Source organism: Platichthys flesus, chromosome 19 (genome assembly GCF_949316205.1).
Source record: "Platichthys flesus chromosome 19, fPlaFle2.1, whole genome shotgun sequence".
NCBI classification, from domain to species: Eukaryota; Metazoa; Chordata; class Actinopteri; order Pleuronectiformes; family Pleuronectidae; genus Platichthys; species Platichthys flesus.
In genome coordinates, this window is record NC_084963.1 from 17,402,969 (window position 1) to 17,427,174 (window position 24,206).

Below are 24,206 nucleotides of genomic sequence, written 5' to 3' on the forward strand. Positions count from 1 at the left end.
TCCTCTTAGAACTGTTTCATCAGTCATGTGAGGTTGTAGTTTGATAAGATTTCTATGTGATGTGTGATTTCAATGTGGCTGAATTCTCATCAACATTGACTTGTTCTTGAAGCCAGCCTCCTGTGGTGATTTAGGAAACGGCTCTCCTGTATTCGCTTTATATTTCAGCCCTCCCTCCTTATCGTATGTGTCACAGAAATTACGTGACATTATATTACACCCGTGTGTTTATGATTCAGAGGCAAGGGTCACAGTAATATATTGTAGCGCACATCCCGTACACTAGGTGGCAGTGATGTAGAAAGTTAAATATCAGTAAAGAAGAAGAATAGCGCTCGTGTTAGTAGCATGGTGGGGTTCAGGAAACATGTTGAGGGGTTAGAGCAATTCGATTTTACTCACAAGCGTTAAATTACTTTTTTTTTAAATATTAAATGAATCTAGATGCTCTTGACAGCTACTTAGCTTGTTTAGGCCTCTATTTTAAGCTCCTTTTTTCCACAATGTTTCGTTCAGCAACTTTAGCTGAAACGGTGAACACGTGGAGAGGCTCGAAGGTCCGCTAGGTGAGTGTGTCTTCAACTTAATGATCCGTTACTTTTATATTTATCATTTGCGTGTTTCAAACATCAGAATCGATCCGCCTGATGGGGTAAACCTACCGCTGGCAGACCACGTGGCGAGGAATAGTCCCGTTGGTCAAGCGATACGCCAAACCCCGGTTCAAATATTGGTGATTGTTAAATTCACGACAATTTAAGGATATATGCATGAATCAGAACACGATGGAATATCCTCTGAAGTCAAAACAATGCTTATTTCAATTCGGCGTTCATTCTATAACATGAATTCGATTTTTGTGCAATATTTCGGTGTGTATAAATGTATTCTAGTGTGTGTAATTCCCCAAACGCTTAGACTATTGCACAAACAAATTTCACTTTTGTTTTGTCTCTGTGTTTGTTTTAAAAGGTAAAAGGTCGAATCTTCATTGTGAACATCTAAAAATCTAAATGCATCTTCTTGCAGGCCTCCTGAACAAAATGGGTTCCAGTGAACTGAGCTCGTGGCCTCACATGTAGGTATTGCAGTCATTGAATCTACTAAAGTGAGCTGCCATCCCAATGATTATACCAATCACTACCCATCTGACCCATTCACATGTCTGGGAAAGATTATCTATGAACTTTTAAATGAGGGTTTGGCACTCATCGAGTTTTCTGGTGCTGTTGGGTGGAGAACGGATGTGAGACTAACTTTTCCATTTGCTTTGTATCGTTCTTCCAGGGTCGAGCTGCTGTTTCCAGGCATCTACCACAAGAACTAAAAGGGTTTGTCTTTGAGTGTTTTATTATTCAATGCTTTTAGTTTCACAATAAAAAAAGTTGTGGAATAAACTTGGTGTGTGTTTGGTTTTTGGGGAAGTTGTTTTCCAAAGCTGTTTTGAGACACTTAGTACATTTTTCACCTGACTTCCTGCTTACTACAGGTTCTCCAGGTATATTTGCTTTAAAACAAAACTTGTTTATCGTTACATCTAATCCTCTTTTCAGTCTCTAGAGAGCTGGGCTTCACAGGTGAATGTGACACATTTAATTAAAGTAATTTGGTTGTGTTCAATATTGAGATACTTGAAATCATTTTTTTTCAATGTAATGTTATTTACAACTTTCAGACATTGTACTTAAGTTAATTTCAATTGGTTGTAATAAGATTCTTACCTATTATAAGATGACTACCACTAATGTGTTAATTGTATTATTGCAGTTGGTAAGGATGGCACTAGTTTTAATTTATATACTAGTGAAGCATGCAAGTTCCTCACTCTGTTATGAATTAATTCTGTATCTGAACCATTAAATGATACATCAAAAGGTATTAGATTTTACACAGATCATCTGAGATGTCAAAAGTAATCAAATCAATACAGTTAACTTTTAAAATATGTCGGTTAGTAGTGGTATAACTAGCAAAAAGTGGAAATACTTACAACTATTCAACTGTATTGTAGTTAGTTGGTAGTTTAGTTACTTGACATGTTTTTATATGGACGATTCTGCACAGGCACATTAGCTTTGTATGTTTAAAATGTATTTTGATGCTTATTTAGTGTAAATTAAGTATTTCTACACTGTGGTATTACTTTAACTTAAGTACAGGATCTGAGAAATGCATCTATGTATTAAATGACAATACTTCACCATAATCGTATATAACTAACAAGAAACAACACAGCTGAATTATTCCATATTTAACACCTTCAAATGTTTTCACTTGTAGTATTCTTTTAGAATTTTATATATTTATTATAAAGGTGAACTCTAGCACCTTTTTTAAATATGCAACATGAGAAAACAAGTGTCAAAATAGCATCATTACATTAGAAAACACAATTTATTTCATTGTGCCTACTTTTGTACACTAAAGTCTGGGTGTTTAGGGATATTTGGTACCAGGATAAGAGTTAAAGTTTTAACTGCCTGCAGTTAGCATCGTTAGCATGGTGCTAGCTCTGAGGAGGTGGGTCGTGGCGGACGTCCCCCGGAAGCTGTCGTTCTTCTTCGCTTGTGGAGGAGTGGTTGCCCCGGGTAGTGCCACGTTGATGGACACCAGTGGGGACGTGGAAATCTTGCAGACCGACGCCGGGACCCGGTAGCCTCCTCTCCTGGTGTTCTCTCAGCCATTAAACCCTGAGGTTCAAAAAGAGGAACTGCGTGTGTTTGTCAACGTGTTTTATGTCTGTTCGTGTGAGACGGAGCACAGAAGTTCAGGTAAGCTGCTTTAATGAAGTACGGAGATCTGTGTGAGTATCTGCTCACTGTGTTGTTTTGCACAGGCAGCTAACAGGCTACTATAGTATGTATCAGCCTAAGCATGTACTAGTACACAAAGTACCAGGTACAAAAAGTGACAACTCATTACTATGCATTTCCAGTGCTACTGAGAATATTAGCTTCATGCTAACTGACTGTATTTGAACGCAACACTCAGGACTCAATCTCTGTAGAGGTAGTTGATACATTTACAGCGTCCTGGGTTCGTACAGGTCCTAAAGGGATTTACAACACTGGTCAGGGTTGTTAAACAACACGACTGTAATTTAAAGACTTAGATTTAATTTACAAAACAGCAATGGTAGAAACTGTTTTTATTCCCGATTTGAGCATTATACATTTTCAGTGCTGCAGACCTCTTTCCTTTATTTAATGAGCTATTTTTCATTTGGTTAAACCCCCTATTTCTGCTGCAGGTCACGTGTGATGAGGCATTACGGTTTATTTTACATAGCGCTCAATAAATAGCTATAGGTCTTATTATTTCAACTGATTTTCATGGATAGACTTTTATTCCATTGTACAGCTCTACAATGAAATGTTACCCACAAAACCAACTATTGTATTTATGACAGCAGAATACTTAATATTTTTAGATAAAAGACACATTCTATTTTTCTAACATGTCCAATTCATGTAATACTATAACTACTATTACCTTATGACTTAACTTGTATGTGTTTGCCTCATCTTACCTTTAAATTGTATATTCACATTATTTCAAGTAAATATAAACATAAAACTGGCATTACCATGTGTACATTGAATGAGATAGTTCCCAATGGGATTTCAATGCAAATGATTTGAGAGTATATTTTGCATTTGTTATGTGAAAAATACTATTTCAATCACTTACAGTCTTGTTATGGAGGGATAGAGAAACAAAGAGGGATTTGGAAAAACCTTTAAAGACTGTAAAGATATTGTCTTGATTTAACAAACTCAGCAAAGCACAGATCCAGATAACTTAAAGTGGAATCAGATTAAGAAGGGATCTTTCCACAGCCCATGTTTAATGTTAAATGTGTGATTTATTTATACATAGAGCGTGTTCAGTCTCATTTACCACTCAAAACATAACAGTATAAGTCACATTCACCCATTATCATACATTCATATATAGAGAATAACAACTGCAGATACCCTACAAATCTGTCAATGTTATGCATGAATAGTACATTTCAACAGATAGGAAATTCAATGGCATGACAACTCTTAAAGGCATAAGAAAATACTAAAAATAGAAGCCTATATTAAAAATATATCTGCATGTAAAATTTGTATTAAGTCAGACTTGAAAGGTAGTGAACATATGCTAAAACCCAATAGTCAAGGATCTTTTTTTAATTCATCCTCTAGGAGCTAAAATACATGAAATATTGTATGCTCTGTCTTCTGTGGAGATTCTCCCAGAAGCCACATAAAATACCACATTATGATTCACTGTGATTACTCCAGGAATTACTGCACAGTCATTTACAGTCTGCACCTTTTCCACTTCAGGATGAAACTCAAAGAGATCAACCGCACTGCCATCCAGAGCTGGAGTCCTGCTCAGCACCATCCTGTCTACCTGGCTACAGGTAGGAGCATGCAGCAAACACCGGCACAGGCCTGCTGCCGCTGCTGCTGCTGCTGTTACAGCCGGGTGTTCTGACAGTTCATTATGTCATTCTTCTAGCCATTCATGCAGCTGCTTTCACTCAACTGATTTTCCGAGATTTATTTGTTTGACTTTTCACTGGGAAATGACAGCAACAAAGAAAATGATTTCCAAATTTGCAAGATGCATTTGGAAATCAATGTTCTTAAGGATAACACCAAAAAGTTTAGGACTGCAACAGACAAGTACTTACATTATTGGTTAATCAGATATTTATTTCTTTGATTTTAATAATAGAATGTTATTATTTATATTTGTGTACATTTGAGTTCGACGATATGAAAATAATAAAAATGTTTGTTATTTCCCCCGAATAACAAGGTGAAGCCTTCAGTTTATAAATACGTATGGCAAAGCAAAGCCCTCACATTTAAAATGTTTGTTTTATTTTTTAAACTAAATTGTCAGAGCACTTTCTTCAATTGTCTTATCATTCAAGTCAAAGATTCAATTCCCATGTGGTCCTTATGGGGAGTATTTAATAATCATCGTGAGGAGAAAATTTGGAACTGACTTGTAAAATCAAAGGTTCAGTGTGTAGAATTTAGTGACATCTAGTGGTGAAGTTGCATTCCAAGCTGAATCCCAATCACCTCACTCCCCTCCCAAACATGAAAAAAAACAACTGTGGCCGCTCTCAGTTGTCATAAAAACTCAAAAGGTGTTTAGTTTCTCCAGTCTGGGCTACTGTAGAAAATGGCAGCGTCCATAGAGAGGACCCATTCTTGAAGAAAATATAAGGTATATCAACATAAAGGGCCATTCTAGGCTGAAGAAAACAACAATTTCTACAATTTAGATGAAACACACTTGGGAAAACATCAGTAGGATTATATTATATTCGATATCTGCTAATGGATCCCTATAGTGCTCCTCTCTAACTTCAGGATAAAAGCTGTTTGTAGTTGTGTGATTGCAAATTAGTTGCATTAACAATTATAGGCTGCGAGTAGTGAAGTCATCAAGAATATTACAGAGATTCTCACAATTCAGTAAATGTTTGTGTCAAAAGTTTGTGTTTGCTTGAAATTGTCTTAATTGATTATTGTAATAAGAGCCAACCAATTTTCTGTTGATTATTGAAGTGATTATTTGACTGACCACTGCAGCTCTTCATTAAATGTGATCTGTCTCTCTGCAGGAACATCAGCCCAACAGCTGGATGCCTCCTTCAGCACCAATGCCTCCTTGGAGTTTTTCGAGCTGGACTTGGCTGAGCGGTCACTGGACATGAAGTCATGTGGCAGCTTCTCCTCCACTCACAGGTATTAATCACCACTGACTACACTCCTTTTGTCGACTGTTTTTATCATTTGAGAATCTGTTGAGATTTCTGTAACCTGAAACCAAAGAATTACTAGTCCCCCGTTCTATGAAATTTCTGTCTGTTCATGTTTTTTTTCTTCTCCCTGCAGGTACCACAAATTGGTGTGGGGTCCCTATGGGATGGACTCCGACGCTCACCCATCTGGCGTCCTTATCGCCGGAAGTGAGAATGGCAACGTCATCCTCTATGACCCTGCAAAGATTATGGCTGGAGAGAGTGACGTGATCATTGCTGAGAGTGACAGACACACGGGGCCAGTGAGAGCTCTCGACGTCAACCCGTTCCAAGTATGATCCACTTCATCATGTGACACTGATTTTAACATTCACAGTGTTTAAAGCTGCTGTTACTCATGTTGCGCTTTGTTTTCTGTTTGTTTCAGACAAACCTGTTTGCATCAGGTGGGAATGAGTCTGAGATCTACATCTGGGACATGAATACCTTTGGTTCTCCAATGACTCCAGGACCTAAAACACAGGTAGATCTTTTAAATCAGCTACATCCTCAGCCCTTCAAAGTTCTTTTGTACCAAAGCTCATGGTTTTGTCTTACAGCCTTTGGAGGACATCAGCTGCGTGTCGTGGAACCAACAGGTCCAACACATCCTGGCCTCTGCCAGCCCGAGTGGCCGAGCCTCAGTGTGGGACCTCCGCAAAAACGACCTCATTATTAAAGTTAGCGACCACAGCAACAGAGTACGTTGGTCTTTTTCCAGTCAAATGCAACTATGTTTTCTCACAATCCTGAGGCACTGAATACTCAAAACTGTTTATATGCATGTCTTTGTTCGTAGATGCACTGCTCCGGACTGGCCTGGAACCCAGAAGTGGCCACTCAGCTGGTCTTGGCCTCGGAAGACGATCGGATGCCAGTCATCCAGATGTGGGACTTACGTTTTGCTACCTCTCCTCTCAAGATTTTAGAGAATCACACACGGTAAACAGATCTATGATTGTGTACACTAAGCAGCACAGCAAGCTTTCATCTATCCTTTACAGTATTTAACGATAACCCTGGTGATATTTAATATTTTGGTTATTGTCAACAATCCTATAAAATTACCAAACAACAATGAGGAATCTTATTCTTCTGTGCTGTGAAGCGCCATTGGTGTTGAAAAACCTTTTGAGTGAGCCACATAATTACACCAGTTGACGTATTCCATCATTCTACACACGGGGATTATTATCTCTCTGCCCCGTTTTCCCAGTAGTGCACAAAAGGAAAAGCTCCAGTAGCCAGCTGTTGAAGGAAATTACTGAGCTTTTTTAAAAAAACTTTAAATGTTCTATTTGTTTTTCAAAAGAATTTGTCTCCAGTTAAACATAATAAACTTGTTCCACTGAAAGACTGAATATATCAGAGTATTAAGATGCCGACTATCACACAAAACACATGGTTTTGGTCTTTTAATGGGATTTCTTGACAGTGAAAAAATATAAAATAATGGCAGCATGTTTCTTAACAGTCCTGGTCTGTTTGAAGTTGTAACAGTCCTGGTCTTTTTTGTGCAGGGGTGTCCTTTCCATCGCCTGGAGCTTGGCTGATCCGGAGCTGCTCCTGAGCTGTGGGAAGGACAACAGGATCCTGTGCTGGAATCCAAACACAGCCGAGGTAAAAGTTTACTGCAAATGTCTTTAATACATAAAGTAGGTTATCGATGTAATTGACGCAGCTTCACTAAGACTGTCCTGCTGTTGTCCTCTTTAATAAACATCCTGCTGTAATATGCAGGTGCTGTACGAGTTGCCCACAAGCAGCCAGTGGTGCTTTGACATCCAGTGGTGCCCCAGGAATCCTGCGGTGCTGTCGGCTGCCAGCTTCAGCGGACACATCGACATCTACTCCATCATGGGAGGCAGCAACCAGGCGCAGAGCACGAGAGACACTGACCAGGTAAGAGTCAGTCTTGTCAGACAAAAATATGTCTGCTATAAATGAGAAGAACACGAGGCAATTTGAATTTGATGATTTGTATAATACAACCTTAAACACATTTCAATGGAAAAAGGTGTATTATACAATTGTCCGAGGAGATGACAGACATAATCCATTTTTAGACATGACCTCCAGAGATTGCCACAGAATTACGTCCAAACTTTCTCCTGAGTTTTCCTTCCACACATAAACATTACAGCAGGAAATTCTCAACTCAAATGTGTTACACAGAAGTCCAGTATAATGTATAAATCTGCTTGGGAGATCACATTTTTTTTGTTTAAAGCCTATCAACACCGGCGTCGGTGTTCAGTGTTTTTTTTAGATGCTGATGCTTGGATTCTTCTGATCCCACCCACCTCTGACTCCATCAACATTTCATCAAGTCATTTTACATTGTCTCTAACTTGACTGTTACAGATAAGCACCTCATTTGGGAACATGGATCCCTTTGGGACCGGACAAACGTTGCCTCCGCTTCAGCTGCCCCAAACCACTGCCCCTCCTGCTGTAGTAAACCCCCTGAAGAAACCACCCAAATGGATCCGCAGACCTGTTGGGGCCTCGTTCGCTGTGAGTCCTGTTTCTCTTGCCTTACATCAGGATAAGTGCTTATATTTTGCTATGTGACCCACTTACATTCTTGTGGTTTTATTTGGTTACTCGCAGTTCGGTGGAAAGCTGGTATCTTTGGAGAACCCAAAGCCGAACCCTCAGCAGCTGCAGCAGCCCGCTTCCCACGTTGTACACGTCAGTCAAGTTGTTACAGAAACAGCCTTTTTGAAGCGCTCAGATCAGCTGCAGGCCACTCTGAGCTCCGGCAGCTTCGTGGACTTCTGCCAGGAAAAGATCGATGCAGCTGCAAATGAGTTTGAAAAGACAATTTGGTCTTTCCTCAAGGTATGAAAATTCGAAACAACCCTCTCCTAGAAATGAAAGTCAACTCAGAAATGTACATTGTTGTTTTTTTAACATAAACTCTTGTTTCTTTTTTCAGGCTAATTTTGAAAATGATATCCGCAGCAAGTTCCTGGAACTTCTGGGTTACAACAAAGAGGAGTTAGCCCTAAAGGTGAGAAGTTTTCTTGGCTGGTAATCAACCATTATGATGGTATTTATATTTGTTCAAAATACATTCTTTGTCATACTTTAATCCAGTGTTTCAGTTTGAGTTCATCTCCTGACAAATCTGAATTTGTGTTCAGATTTCAGCAGCACTAGAGGTGAAACCTGCTGATCCTCCCAAGGTGAGTTTTTTTTTTTAGTTGAATTAAGTTTAGTTCAGTGAATTTGAGAAAAGACCAACCAAATGTCTATTGGCGAAATATGAATCTGACTGGTATAAAGCAGCATTATGTTTTGCCACCTGAACGCTAACGCTACCTACTTCGCGACAATCCGTCCAGATTCTTGCCGTCCAGAAAGTGCTATTGGCAGTAATTGGAGCCACATCTATTGCTGAATTGCTGTTAAGTATCTGTCTTACAGTTTTTAAATGAGGAAGTGTCGCAAGCCAGAGGAAGCTGGAATAAAGTGCAGAGACAGTGTCACACACATTTCACTCTCTTCTCCTACACGTGCACTGTTCCCTCCCTGAGTTGTAAACTTATCATATATTAACATTTACGTTCCACCTCTTACCTCAAACAACTCCCGAGTTAAGCCTGAAACATGCTTCTGCGACTGCGTCTGCGTCTTTTCACGCCGCTGTGGCGCAAGAATCGTTTTCGTTCATGCTTCCCCAACCGTTGCTCGTCTTACAAAGCCATTCCGCGCCAGAACACTAGGCGGAGTAATGCTTTTTGTCGAAGACGACCTTAGAGACGCCTTCTTTCTTCTTCGTCGATTGTTTATTTACATAGCCACTGCGGCTCTTCGTAGCCTTTTTCTGGCGGACAAATCCGCCAGTCAGTGACAGGTTATACAAGTGATCATACTATCGGATATCTTATGCCAAGTGCTCTTATATTTGGTCCATATTCGTTCTTCTAAATCTTCCGTGATTTCTGCCCGTATTATGGGGCATGAAACCGGAAATGCAGCTCCAGAAGGGATGTAGAGCAGACCAATCACAGCCTTGCGGGCTGAGTGAGCTTGCGGAGCTTTGCCGTCAATTTTAGAAAAGGGGGTCGACACCCGTCAGCACGTAAGGAGGGATACATAAGCACGTAAGGGACCCGGAAGGGCTCTTGCGCTTACGGGCCCGTGAAAACGCAGAAGCATGTTTCAGGCTTTAGTGCCCATCTTTCTTCTGTTAGAGGTTTCCTGGGCCTGTTGCTGGACTAAAATTTACTCAGGCGTCTACCTAAAAATACCCTCGACCTAGAGCCCCATCTCATCATGTTAATGTGGACCAGAGAGAGGACTGAGCTGTTATTACCCACAAAATGAAAACTAAGTCAGGTCACAGCCAGCTGATCCCACACTGTGCCAACCTGATCTAACCTTGCTGCATAAAATTCCTCACTTGCAAATAATTTTTAGCAACTGAATTTTATGTTAATTTCAGTCTTATCTTACAAACATATCCTTGTGAAAACATTTACTTTGAAAATAATCAGAAAATATGAGTATTTCTACTAGTATTTGACTGGGCTGGTTTCTCAGTAGTCCAGAAGTAACTTGACTTTATCACCATACTACTATTTGAATTAGCCACCAGCTCCTGTTCAGGTGGAGGTGCCTGCTCCAATCAGCCTGCAGCCTTTACCAGACCTCAGCCTCATGCAGCCTGCAGACACTCCAGAGTCAGTGTTCGACATGATCGCTGCAGCAAACCTTCAGCCGGCTGCCACACTTGAACTGGACTCCACTCTTGAAGCAGAGGGTGAAAATCCAGAAGCAGTAGAAGATTTAGAGGAAGATCTTCTCACTGATGAACCAGAAAAAATTGTTGAACATGTTCTCCCACTGGGAGACGCTGAGAACGGGAAGGAGGTGATGGGGCAGGAGATGAAAATGGAGGTGGAGGAGGAGGAGATCCCCTTAGATGAGGTATTATGTCATCATGTTGCATTTTCATACATGCCATCTTATATGTACAGACATTTCCCCTTAATGATGAATTATAATCACTTTGCTAAAGCCCTGACTTCTAAATTCAATCAAGCCGCACCAAAGTGCACACACTTATAGATATCAGTCACCTGCCTTCATGTAGTTGCAGGAATTATTCTCTAGGAAAACAGTGGGAATGTTGAAAATTGCCCTTTCTTGCAATGTAAAAGAAAAGAAAAAAATATCCTGGATCTAGATCCTTACCGAAATTGAATCTTCCCTGACCCATTCAACATCCTTCCACCAAGTTGCATGGTCGTCTGTCCAGAGTTTTTGTGTATTGCTGCTACCTAACAGTCAAGCAAAGGCTGATTAAAACATAACATTCTTTGTAGAGGAGGTAATCACATTCCCACCAGTCTAACAAATCTTTGCATGCTAACACATTAAATGATTGGTTAAATCTAATTACAGGGCTGGCAGAACACCTAGCATGACCATAGAGTCTGGCCCATGAAAACTGTTCAATACTCTGTAGCACAGGGAAAAAAAATAATAATAATATGAAACATCAATTAAAGTTTCTCTATTTTTTCAGGAGACAACAGCATCAGTTGAAGAGGTGGAAGCGGAGGAGGACATTCCAGTTGAGACCCCAGTTCTAGTTCAGGAGGCGTTTGAGGTCCCCGCTCCAGTTCAGGAGGCGGCTGAGGTCCCAGCTCCAGTTCAGGAGGCGGCTGAGGTCCCCGCTCCAGTTCAGGAGGCGGCTGAGGTCCCAGCTCCAGTTCATGAGGCGGCTGTGGTCCCAGCTCCAGTTCATGAGGCGGCTGTGGTCCCAGCTCCAGTTCAGGAGGCGGTTGAGTTCCTAGCTCCAGTTCAGGCACCAGTTCAGGAGGCCACTGAGGTCCCAGCTCCAGTTCAGGCTCTGGTTCAGGAGGCCACTGAGGTCCCAGCTGCAGTTCAGGCACCAGTTCAGACTCTGGTTCAGGAGGCCGTTGAGGTCCCAGCTCCAGTTCAGGCTCCGGTTCAGACTCTGGTTCAGGAGGCCATGGAGGTCCCAACTCCAGCTCTTGCAGGAGGAGTGAGTCTCAGCATCAGTCAAGGTAACAACACTTTCAGTGATAGTGTGTGTGAACATAGAATAGTCGTATTTATTAAATAAAAATTGGCCAGTGTGATTATTATAATTTTTTTAACTAAATCTTTGGCTGTAATATTTGGTTACTGTTAAATATTTAAACCTTTTTGTTTCCCTGCAAGACGTAGACGGGCTGATCACGCAGGCTCTGCTGACCGGAGACTTCGAGGGAGCTGTGGACCTCTGTCTCCATGACAACCGGATGGCGGACAGCATCATTCTCGCCATCGCAGGAGGGGCCGACCTCTTGGAGAAAACCCAGAAGAAATATTTTACAAAAGCACACAGCAAGATAACCAAGGTTTGCAATGGCCAGTAGGGAAATGTATCAGAATCAGAATTCTTTTATTGCACTGTTCATAAAACAACAATATAGAACAACAATATATACAGTAAGAGAGTTATGGGCACGTGCAGTTCTAAGGTGCAGAGATTAGTGACTCATTTTGGCAACTCATTTTATGAATGGAGAATTTATTGCCAGTGTCATAACTGTGTGTTTGTCCTGCAGCTGATCAGTGCAGTGGTGATGAAAGACTGGCATGACATCCTGAAGACGTGCGACCTGCAGAACTGGAAAGAAGCTCTAGCTGCCGTCATGACCTACGCTCAGCCTGAGGAGTTCTCTTCCCTCTGTGGTTTGTTTTCATGCAAATGGTTGTTTGTTGTCCGTGGGTCATTCTTCAATGTGTCTTTGTTCTGGGTTTCATCAGTTCCTCCTTTTTTTCATTTCATTAAATGTCTCTCGGTCATGTATGTTGACATTTACCTTCTCTGTTTGTCAGACATTCTTGGGAACAGACTGGATGCAGCAGAAGTCGCTCAGCTCCGAGTCCAGGCCTGCCTGTGCTACATCTGTGCCGGCAACGTGGAGAAACTTGTGTCTTGTTGGACCAAAGCTCAGGATGGACACTGTCCCCTCTCTCTCCAGGTGTGATGATAGAAAGAATCATATTGTTGACATTTCATAACTTTTGAATCTGAATCATTGAACTAGTTGGCAGTTACACAGGTACCCAACAGTTAAGGCCGGCGCATGCTTCTGCGATTTCACGGGCCCGCAAGCGCAAGAGCCCTTCCGGGCCCCTTACGTGCTCATGTATCCCTTCTTACGTTCTAACGTTTACGCCCAATTTTTCTAACTATACGGTGAAGCTCCGCGAGCCTCGCACAGCCCGCAAGGCTGCGATTGGTCTGCTAACTACATACTTTCCGGAGTCGCATTTCCAGTTTCATGCCATATAATACCGGCAGAAACAACGGAAGATTTAGAAGAACGAATCTGGACCAAATAGAAGAGCATTTGGCAGAAGAGATCAGAAAAAGACTATGAGAAGCTGCCGTGGCAATGTAAATAAACAGTCAACGAAGAAGAAAGAAGGCGTCTCTAACCCTCTTCAACAAAGAACGTTACTCCGCCTAGTGTTCTGGCGGGGAATTGCTTTGTAACACATGGAACGGTTTGAGAAGCATGAATGACAACGAGTCCTTCGCCACAGCTGTGTGAAAAGCCGCAGACGCAGTTGCAGAAGCATGCGCCGGACTTTACAGAACAAAATTATCATTAATACGTACTTGTGCTTCTGATCTTTCACAAATAGTCCAATATTGAACCTTTATCTTGTGTTTTTGGTCTCCACCAACAAACAAGTGATATAACAGACTGCTAAATGCTCCACAATGTTCACCTGCTGATCACTAACTTTGTCTTCCTGCTGTTTGCTGCTGAGCAGGTAGTGGACAGTTCACAAAGCAGTTTCAGCCAAGCTAATGTGCTGTTTCCATTACTCAGGACCTGGTGGAGAAAGTGGTGGTGCTGCGTCGTGCAGTCGAACAGACCCAGCGCTCTGATCCCGCTGCTGTTGGCATCCTATTGGCCGAGAAGATGTGCCAGTACGCCAACCTGCTGGCCTCGCAGGGCAGTCTGACCACCGCCATCTCCTACCTGCCCGACAACACCAACCAGGTACGAAGCAGTGCTGCAACCTGTTATGCGAGTTTATCTATAAGGTCATTAGTACTTAGGTTGTGTTGAAGTTATGGTATAACATAGTAAGACAAAGTGAAGATGTCATTTAGAATGTGTATTTCTTATTAACTGTAACCATGGCAGAACAGACAGAAGATTCAAAAGATTGTCCAAGCAATCGGCCTAGAAAGAAGAAGTTATGTCCATTTTCCTATTTCATTAATAAATGATTATTGATAAAAATAACAAACTAAGTATATGAGGGGTTTGAAGTCTGGTTGTGTGATGTACATTAAATAGTTATTTTTATTAAAAATAGTAAATATTGTTATTAAAAATAGTAAATATTTGTATTATTCATGAATGATATAAACAAACAAATATAGTTTATTAACATTTAAGCACAAAACTATATTACAACTAAAGACAGTTAATGTTTTTTATATGGTACAGGATACATCATACACTTTTTTCTTTCTGTCACTAGTTACTTTCGTTAATACCTGAATGATGTACTAGGTAAAACATCACCATGCGACAATAGAGGGAAAGTAGAGATACTATCACTGTGTAAAGTGTGAAAATAACTTGTTTCAACATAACAGTCTCGACTTCTTGCTTCTTTAAAGCATTTTAGCTGAAAACACTCACAGGAGACACAGAGGTTAACCAATGTCCACCTTCTCATGTTTTGTCCATGCAGGTTGCCATACAGCAGCTCCGTGACCGCCTCAGTCGGGCTCTGGGGCAGCAGGCGGTGGCTCCTGCAGCTCCTGTCCAAACCCAGAGAGCTCAGTCTCAGCAACCTGCCCCTCAGGCTCAACACAACTCAGCCCTGCCCCCCCAGCCCTTTACCCCGGTCCAGCCCACCATGGTGCCTCAGCCCACTCAGCCCAGTGCAGCTCCAGTCCCGATGCACACACCAGCCTCTGCGCCTGCACCTGCCCATCCACAGTATTTCCAGCCAGTACGTCCCACACAAGTCTTATACACAAGGATGCACGTTTTAATTTATTTATTTATTCACAGTTGTTTCCTTTGTAATTCTATTATTCATTAACTTAATTTTGAAACTATGGACCAGATACATAAAAATCGTTATGTTGTATGATTAATGAATCCAAGCAAACAAAAGATTCTGTTTAAACATCTTAAACACTGGAAGTGCGCCAAACACACACACAGGCCTTATTTCCACTTCCACAATAAGACATCTCTAATGATTAAAAAAAGGAGGAGATTGATTTATAAAGTTGAGTGAGTCACACCATAACATTATAAAATACATGTACAAACTTGTATGTATGTATAACCAATAATAATAATCCATAACAAGAAAATGAAGGCTTGTATGTTAATGTACACAATATCTTATTAGGGCTTTAGATTAAGTTAATAAATGTGTTGTTGACATTTTACAGAAAGATGTGAAGATATAGGATAAAAAATTAACACAATCCGTATAACAACGTGTTTCACGATAAGGTTATATCTCTCACCTCCTCTCAGTAATATCACTGGCATATATCTGGACAAAATATGTGTTTGTTGCTCCGTTAAAAATACAAGCGTTCGTATGGTTTATACATCCAGACCCGGGAGCTTTTATCCTCAGTCTCTAAACACCCCACATCAGGACTCAAACAGATTTGAGTTCGGTGTTTATTAAGCCTCAACACAGGCTGCTCCGCTCCCTGTTCTCCGCTCCCTGACCACGTCTTCACACTCACTAACCACCTGTCTGTCTGGTGAAGTGCTCATTGCAGTCTTCCATTGTGTTGCTTCAGTTACTGGAATTCCATTCTCGCCAGGGTTAAAATTACACACTGATTGCCAGATATTAAGGATAAATGTGTGAATAGGGAAAGATACATAATTCTGTATGTGCAAACTTGGTTTTCAGTATCACTGTCATTTGAACCCTGGCTCCTCTCATGTCTTCTCTCTCGTGCTCGCTGGTCCAGTGCTCGTGCGCTGTAGCGTTTGTTGTTGGGTGTTTTCCCCCCTTGCGCCGCGGCCATCATTAGTATGTGCCGTGTTTCTCTTGTGTGCTTCAGATGAGGGCTGCCTCCACTGTCACCTCCTGGAGTAACCAAAGTCCCACATCCCTCCCCAATGTCCCTCCTCCTCCTCAAGTAGGCAGCGCCTCAGAGCCACAGGTACAGGCACTGACCACCCCATCCAGCCTCGACACCCACCTCTGCTGATGCGCTTGAAAACAGTCGACCTTAACAGCTGCAAATGTCTAAACTGTTGTCAATAATAGGACCAAAGCCTGAAAACCTAAACTTCTCTGTGGCCACTCTCTCTGTTGTAATGCCGTTCACTTTCACCAGCCCACTTCCTGTTTCCTGTTTCCGCTGTCTCCTGTGATGCATGTACTCCATTTAGTGTTTCTACTTGCGGCTCCATTATTAATGTGATTTATTGCATGACTCTTCACACTCTAAACCTGCCTGTCACTCCTGACATGCATGCCGTTCCTCGCTACTTGACAAAATATGACTGAACTATAGTGAAAATGCTTTAACTTCCTCATAGGTGAATGAGTGCCACTCACAAAAAAGCAGAATAAGTCGATTTAACACACATTCTGCCCTGTTTGCAAACTCTGTCTGGCTTAATCTGCTCTTGCAGAGCTCAGTGGACAATTTTCTTCTTTGTTTTGAGGGATGGTTTCAGATCTCTTTTTTCTTCTTTGTTTTTTGCAGGCGGAGCCTCCAAACTCCATGTACGGGATGCCAGCCTCCTCCACAGCTTTTGCTGCACCTCCGGCCTCCGCCTTCATGTACTCCCAACAGTACCAGCGTAAGTCTTTCACAGGCCACTGAAGAAGACTGCGTTCTCTAGCACCGGGCTCATTAACAACCAGTTAGTTTGAACCTATTTGTTCTAACCCTATCGACCACAGATACAGTGAGACAATGAAAAGCAAAGGCTTTCAATATCTGACTATTTGTTGCTAAAATTAAACCTTAAACCTTTTTTTAGTGTACAGTTCACATTACAGTTTACTTCACATTTCTGCAAATTAATATCTCATAAAAGTGCTGTTAGCAGCTCCTGTTTGCAATGTAGCTAATGATATCTAGACAACTTTCAATGTATTACTTTGAATTGAAGACATTTTAAAAATGTGATGATTCTTATGCATTTATAAAGTATACATTGCTAATGAGATTTTAACAAGCTATAGCTCAAGAAGTTGCCTGGGAATCCTAACATTTTTAGGTGTTTACCAGTTTCAAAGTAATGCAGTGATAGTTGTATGTACACTTGTGAATACTTTGCATGTGATAGTTGCTAGTTAACACTTTTAATGTTGCTAATTTACCAAAATGTTGCCAGTTCAATCAATTGTGTCTTAGCAAATGCTAAAACAATTTTACTTTCAATCCATTCTGGGTTACCTGGGACAACATGTGACTTCAGTCCTTTAGATCATTTATAAGCATTCAGTTAGAAGACACACGTGCAGAGATCCTCCACTCATACACGTCCACAACAACATAGAAACCACTGCAGAGATCATGTATACAGCATCTATACATCTACACCGGCGACAGACGTTGTCACCAAAAACTCTCTTGACATCTTCATCAGTGTCCTTTTCTTTCGCAGTGAATCTTGTGATGGATATCCTTCTGTGTTCTAAATCGGCTCATTTGGGCTTCCTCCAGAGTTTAGTTTAACTAGGGGACTGGTTGGACAAACTCCTGAGAAAGTCCAGAGCATCTCACTCACACATTTGTGTTCTCATTTACAGCCCCTCGGGAGAGAAAAGTTCATTGGATGTCTCAAAGTAAAAGAGATCTAAGTAAACTGTGTGTGTCCAGTGAGAGAGTTCCCCTCTTGTGCAGCTTTGACAGAACAGAAACCAAGTACAAGCACCTCTTCTCAGTGGAATGGTGCAGCACCCTTGCGTGGATTTAGTTGCAGCTAATCTTATGTTGACAAGTTGAGCAGAGGAGGATTTAAACCATCTATGATCGTGAGCATTCCACACCACCTCACATTTATAGGAGTGTGGCACATGAGCAGCACACACACTTTCCTCTCTTGACTTTAAAACATTTGCAAACATTTCCTTGTCGAAAATGTTTGAGATATCTCATCTTCTGTGCTGTTGTTTTCATTGCGAGTCAGCACCAGAACACAACAGTATCTTGGTTCAATAACTATTCAGCTTATTTATCTCTTTGCCTGTTCAGTCTTTTGTATCTTACCAGCTAAGAAAAGCTTTGTAGCATGCACTGTAACTTATATTAATGGAATGTTTCTTGTTGCATGATACAGTATTATAGCATGCAGCAGTTTTTTCTCTAACAGCATCTGTTGTTCCCTGTGTGACCCCCAGCTTACCCTCAGGTCAGCCAGTATCCACCTGGAGCTGGGGGGGTGCCTGTCTATCAGCCTCTTCAATACTCCTCTTCTCAAGGTCCTCTTCCACCTGCCCCTACAGAGCCCTACTCCCCTCCGCCTCATCCCCCTGGCTTTCTCTCTCAGTACACTCAGCCTGTCCCCTCTCAGCAAGCACAACACTTCTATCCCGGACAACCTCCCATCAGCCACTGTCTGTCCTCCTCTCCACCCTCACATCCTCCTTTATTTTCCCCTGCCACCTCCTCCTCCTCCTCCTCTTTCTCTTTCTCTGCTCCTCCGTCCTCCGGAGCGTCTTTCCAGCATGGCGGACCAGGATCTCCTGTGTCGTACATGCCTCCTCCTCCAACAAGCGGATTCTCAGGTACACTGCTTGACCCTGACCCTGAGCTGACCCCTGCCTCTCAGGGGTCAGCCCTGCCTCTCAGGGAACTGTGAGGGCTCTGATTGCCCTCACAGTCGATACAGAACTCAATCAAAAACAACTCTAGAGATTTTGCCATATAAATACTTACAGACTTTTACAAGGTTTCATCCATGTGCAATAAAACTGAAATATTAAATTATTATAAATATAACCATCTTGATATATATAATTATTATTTTTAAGTTGAGGATATTGATAAGCTCTTATATTTTGTTAAAATTTAGCATGTTGGATGGGCGACTTTCAAAATTAAAGTACAACCTCAATGCAACAACAGTGAGTACTATAAATGCAATGTTGATCAATTTACACTGTTTAGAAATCATCAATTGATTATTATTCATCTGTGTTTGACACAAATTAATAATAATTGAATATTGTGCATTAATATGAAACAATGTTAAAGTCTGGTATTATCTCTGGCACCCTTCAGCATGCAGACAGTGACAAAGGCAGGTAATGACGAGGACAAGAGAACGCAGACAGAAATTAGTCTATGAGACTATATAACTGATGTTCATCTCTGAGATCACTGAACAGCACTGAGAGGTCATCGGCGTTCTGCGCATTAGCAAAAACAGACCACACATAATGACTGCAATTGGAATTTTAACATCATTATTTATGTTTGAAATTGTATGCAGAACATAACCAGAAGCTATTTGGCATATGGATGAAACTTGTGACCCTTTAAAGATGCTATAGACAGAGTCAGGTTGGCTGAGAGATGTCTGATCAGACTCTGTAGACCCTCATCAGAGAAGTTGTCACCAGTGTGATGATTATAATTTAAACTGAACCTTGCTAGAAACATTTATTTGGAAAAAGTCCCAACTTCTCTGAAATAAATGTTTCACTGCTTAACATGAACCATAAATGTTGCTAACACATATATACAGGTAGAGTGAGAGAGGGTGAATCATGAGGATTTTGTTTGGTTCTGTTTTTTAGGGCCTCAGAACGGCTGGAATGACCCCCCTGCTCTGAGCAGAGCAACAAAGAAGAAGAAGGTTTGTCTCTTAAATGAAATATAACTGCATTCTGTCATAGAAGTGTATATCTGTAACTGTTCTTCTCTGTATGTGTCCAAGCTGCAGAAAGAGACAGATAGTGGATGTCGTATGTTTCACGTGAAATCTACTAATTTATATAATTCAGCAGGTTCCAGAGAACTACACTCCTCCTGCACCCATCACTGCTCCCATCCTGTCTCCACTGGGTGCTGATCCTAAGGCCCAGATGGGGTCCTCTGGGGGTCCTCAGGCCATGCTCCAGGGCCCACAGGGTGCCCAGATCCCTTACGCAGGAATGAGCCAGCAGCAGCAGCAGCACCACCACCACCACCAGCAGCAGCAGCAGCAGCAGCAACAGCAGCAGCAGCAGTTCTCCCCGACAACCATGAACCCTGCAATGCCCAAGACAAGTATGGAAGGGGCCCCGGGAGCACCTATTGGAGATGTCATTCAGGTACACAGAATGTAAACAATACAGCTTTGAAAATGTGAGGTTGCCTGAGGTTCCCCTTAAGGTGCTGACATTGTCATTGACATTGACATTGTTTGACTATAATGGATGATGTGTCCTCCAATTGTACAAAACTGAGGCTAAAATCTCCTAAATACTGGGGCCTCCACCTTGCACAGTGACGTTATTTAGAGCCAGAGTCTGCACACTAGTCAAGTCATCGTGGAGTCGAGCTATTGACTCAATATCGAGCTTTTGCCAATGCACATACACACACACACACAACCAATCACAACTGAGTCTCAGCTGTCGATCATTATGTTTCAAAATGAACACGTTAACAAACATTAGTGTGATATGAATTTCAATTGAGTTTCTCAAGGCATTGCACGGCACATTACATTGTAATGTTGAGACCTTACAAACTCACCAGGTTTTCATCACGCCAAGAAAACTGGTTTGGAGGTCGACACTATTGTATTAATCTGCAGAGTTTGTAATGCGTTACCATTGTTTATTTTAACTGTTTTACATGTGTATTGTATTTTCCCATCCAATCTGTTTTCATCAATTTCGGCTAATATTTTTGGTTGAAACTATTTTAACGGTACCTTGAGAGACTTTGATTTACGGCTGTAAAAGGTCCTTATCTGTGGATTTGCACTATTTACATTCTCTTCCTCCCTTTCAGCCTATGCGGTCCATTCCTGCTGAAAAGATCATGAAGAAGCCGATCCCCGATGAGCACGTGGTACTGAAGACCACCTTCGAGGGGCTCATCCAGAAGTGCTTGGCTGTAGCCACCGACCCTGTGAGTCTGTCTGACGAGGATAAATAAATAAATACAGAGTTCATCTCTGCTCTAACAAAGTCGATCATTAGATGTTTGACTATATTCTGTTTTATCTTCTCACAGCAAACCAAGAGGAAGCTCGATGATGCCAACAAACGTTTGGAAGCACTTTATGACAAACTCAGAGAGCAGACGGTGAGTACCAGGGTTGACCTGAAAGAGGTCAACAACAATAATAAGAAAACATGGAAAATAAATGTGGTTTAGTCTAACATTCACCTCTTTAGGCTTAAAACGCTTTATATAAATCTTGGATCTCTGAATTTCTTACTTAAGTAACTATGAGATGTGAGTTTAGGATATCAAGTGCAGATGACATGGTGGCCATCATGAATTAGAGGAATTATCATCATTATTTGGATTCTCAGATCAACTTTATTGTTTACAGCTCCTCAGAACTAAACATCACAGAGACCAAAAGTTAGTTTCAGTCGAGTTTACATTTATTTGTCGGGGACCATGTAGAAAAACAAAAACTCATATTCAGATTTTGCCACAAGCTTAATTAAATAACAACACAAATTTCAATCATTCAAATCACACTACTTCTAAGAACAGTGCCTCTCAGTGGTGGAGGCGAAGTAATCTGAGTAATTTCAAACCCCAAATGAATATACATAATGTTCATATACTCTGTGAAGCAACCCAGCAGTGCCTCTTTAATCATACATTGGTCCAACTTTTCTCTGCGAAATAACAAATCCTAACCCCAGTGTAAACAACCCACATTACTCCAGACCACTTACGTGTTTATTTATCTGATTTGATCAGAAAATGGATGAAAAATCTCCCAAATCTAGTGTTGCCAACAACTGATGGAGACCTTAAAATATTGATTATTATTATGACTTCCATACATGTTCTGCTGCTTCTCCTGGTCCAGGGCAGGTGTTTAATGATGAATTCATGGTATTATAAGTATTTATTGTTACACAGCTCTGAAGCAGCAACAAAAATGTGACATCCACATGAATAAAATCCTGCAATTAACAAATAATTCTAGGCTTCCTTTGCCGTTTCTCATGCTTTGATGGTTATTATTGAATTATTTACAAATGAAGAGCGCTGACTTTTCACTGACACTTTCTGCTTTTCCTCTTTCCAGCTCTCTCCAGCCATCGTAGGAGGACTACACAACATAGCCAGGACTATTGAGTCCCGAGCCTACATGGAGGGCCTCAACATCCACACCCACATCGTCAGTAACAGCAACTTCAGCGAGACGTCAGCATTCATGCCTGTACTAAAGGTGGTGCTGACACAGGCCAACAAACTCGGGGTCTGACCGGGCCAGGATATAAAAGCCCACCGCCTCCTCGCCCCTCCGAGACGCTGACTGGCAGACAGTGGAGAGTGAGCGGTCAGGGGTAGAGCTGAGGATGGGCGTTATACATTGTTGGCCGTTGTTTAACAGGGAGCTCCATTTGACTCAAATGCGAATGATGAAGAATTGTGAGATGTATGAAAAATACCGTTAAATTCTTCTAAGTGCCATTCACCTTTTCTGACACAACTCAAAAACAAGCCATAGTATCAGTCGCACTCGCCTGACAGAGTCTGATTAAAGTTCCGCCTCAATCTGCCAGAAAGTTCAGAATGTTACTCATATAGATTAATACGTAATCTTAGAATAAAATGGCAACACTGCCACTGAAGCATTATTTAATCTCCAAACTGACAAGCTAAATATGAAGAATACAGTTTCAACATATCGGTTATGGAAATGAAAGTAGATAGAAGTGGAAACAAATTTGTTGACTATGTTGAATGCAAAGGAATGAAAGCAAATAGGAAAACAGATTCAGGAATTTAAGGGCATTTCTCTCTATTTGTGTTGATCAGTACAAATAAATGTGGTAAACCCAAAAAACAACAACCCCTCTTTAGTAGTTGTGCATTAATAGAAAACAAGAATCATGTAAGAAATATTAGCTTGTTTCATCTATAAAGTCTTTCAATATTTGTGCAATACAACAATATTAAGATCACACTTAATATAATTTTCTCTTAAAAGTAACAATCATGTTTCACTTATGAACACATCAAGACCTGCATGCATTTCACAGTAGAGCTGCAACAGAGGGATGTGAGCAGAGGAGAAGCTTTTATTCCTTTAACAGCAGGAGACAGGAAATGAATTCATTTGATATCAGGACATCTGATTGGCTGTCATGCTTTGAACCAGTAGTCCCTCCCACAGCATTTAAATCAACATTAATGCCTGTTTATGTTCTTAATGTGCTTAATATGACATGTGCTAATACTCTAAACATGCTTCTAATGTCTTTCTTTCACCGCTGATGTCACTACATGCAACACTTTGGACCAAGACGTTGACAGTGTGTGAGATATGTCAATGCAGAGCAATGCAAGTCGTGTTGAAGGACATTTTAATGATGTTTTATTTTTGTCGTCTTCTTTTGTTCTCCACTCTATGTAATCACGAGGCTCCGCTGAGTGCAATGGACTTTTTTTTTTTTTTTTTAAACGAGACCGTGCTTTTATGGAATTTGAAAATATGCATGCTTTAACACAATGCTAGAAGTCGTCTTTAATGGCATTCTAGGTGATTACCTGCTAATTAACCAGACCTCAGATGGAAACTGGAAACAGACCTGATTTTCATTCCAGTGATGATGAGGGCTGCAGTCTGAGTGGTCAACTTCGGTTGGTCTTTGTTTTAGATGGACTACATGCAATATTTTCAATAAATTGTATTTATTTACCTGTGATGTGGCCTTGTTTTGATTTGACTTGCCGTCTGCTGTATTGTACAGTTAAACCTTATTTGGGGAGAGTTTGTGTAACATTTCATTCACTTCACTTCACTTTTGTTCATGTAGCCCAAATCACAACGTACATCGGAAACTCGTGAGAGGAACAGAGGTCCTCAAACTCATCAGGCCCTCTTTGTCTCGGAGAACCCATTTAATTGTATTGACTTTAACATGTGATAAAACTATACACAACAAGGGATAAATGTGCAGTACACTTGAGCCATTTTCAGACATGACCTCCCGAGGAATTTCAGGAGATTTGGGTCTTTTCCCTTTCTCACATGAACGAGGCAGCAAGTGATTCTCTGCTCAGAGTCACAGCAGCACAGAAATCTCCTGAGCGTTCCTGTATAAATTCTGCTGTGGAGATTGCATGTTTCTGTTAACAACACAACCTGTTCACACTCACCACTCACCTCCATCACCTTTATGTCCAACC

At 41.2% G+C, this 24,206-nt stretch overlaps 1 protein-coding gene and 1 long non-coding RNA gene across 9 annotated transcripts; both read left to right on the forward strand.

Annotated features, from left to right (window-relative positions):
• The first annotated feature begins 323 nt into the window (after positions 1 to 323).
• LOC133975085 (uncharacterized) lies at positions 324 to 1,397 on the forward strand. The gene is made up of 3 exons (XR_009924732.1): positions 324 to 566; positions 1,030 to 1,078; positions 1,288 to 1,397. It is a non-coding gene; the product is annotated as an uncharacterized LOC133975085 (long non-coding RNA).
• Positions 1,398 to 2,599: 1,202 nt separating this feature from the next.
• sec31a (SEC31 homolog A, COPII coat complex component) lies at positions 2,600 to 23,722 on the forward strand. Of its 8 annotated transcripts, none has more exons than XM_062412608.1 (28): positions 2,600 to 2,771; positions 4,338 to 4,417; positions 5,639 to 5,762; positions 5,913 to 6,111; positions 6,207 to 6,302; positions 6,379 to 6,519; positions 6,618 to 6,760; positions 7,339 to 7,438; positions 7,559 to 7,720; positions 8,183 to 8,335; positions 8,432 to 8,662; positions 8,760 to 8,834; positions 8,968 to 9,009; positions 10,418 to 10,756; positions 11,358 to 11,862; positions 12,020 to 12,198; positions 12,409 to 12,535; positions 12,683 to 12,828; positions 13,690 to 13,863; positions 14,570 to 14,833; positions 15,924 to 16,025; positions 16,578 to 16,674; positions 18,224 to 18,610; positions 19,625 to 19,683; positions 19,832 to 20,140; positions 20,829 to 20,948; positions 21,054 to 21,125; positions 22,096 to 23,722. In XM_062412608.1, the coding sequence occupies exons 2-28, from the start codon at positions 4,339 to 4,341 to the stop codon at positions 22,273 to 22,275; spliced, it is 4,605 nt and encodes a 1,534-aa protein (XP_062268592.1). In that variant the 5' UTR covers positions 2,600 to 2,771; position 4,338; the 3' UTR covers positions 22,276 to 23,722. The 8 variants fall into 8 exon arrangements, with proteins under 8 accessions (XP_062268592.1, XP_062268593.1, XP_062268594.1 ...); XM_062412609.1 differs by having other exon boundaries at positions 19,835 to 20,140; XM_062412610.1 differs by having other exon boundaries at positions 10,436 to 10,756.
• Positions 23,723 to 24,206: the final 484 nt, after the last annotated feature.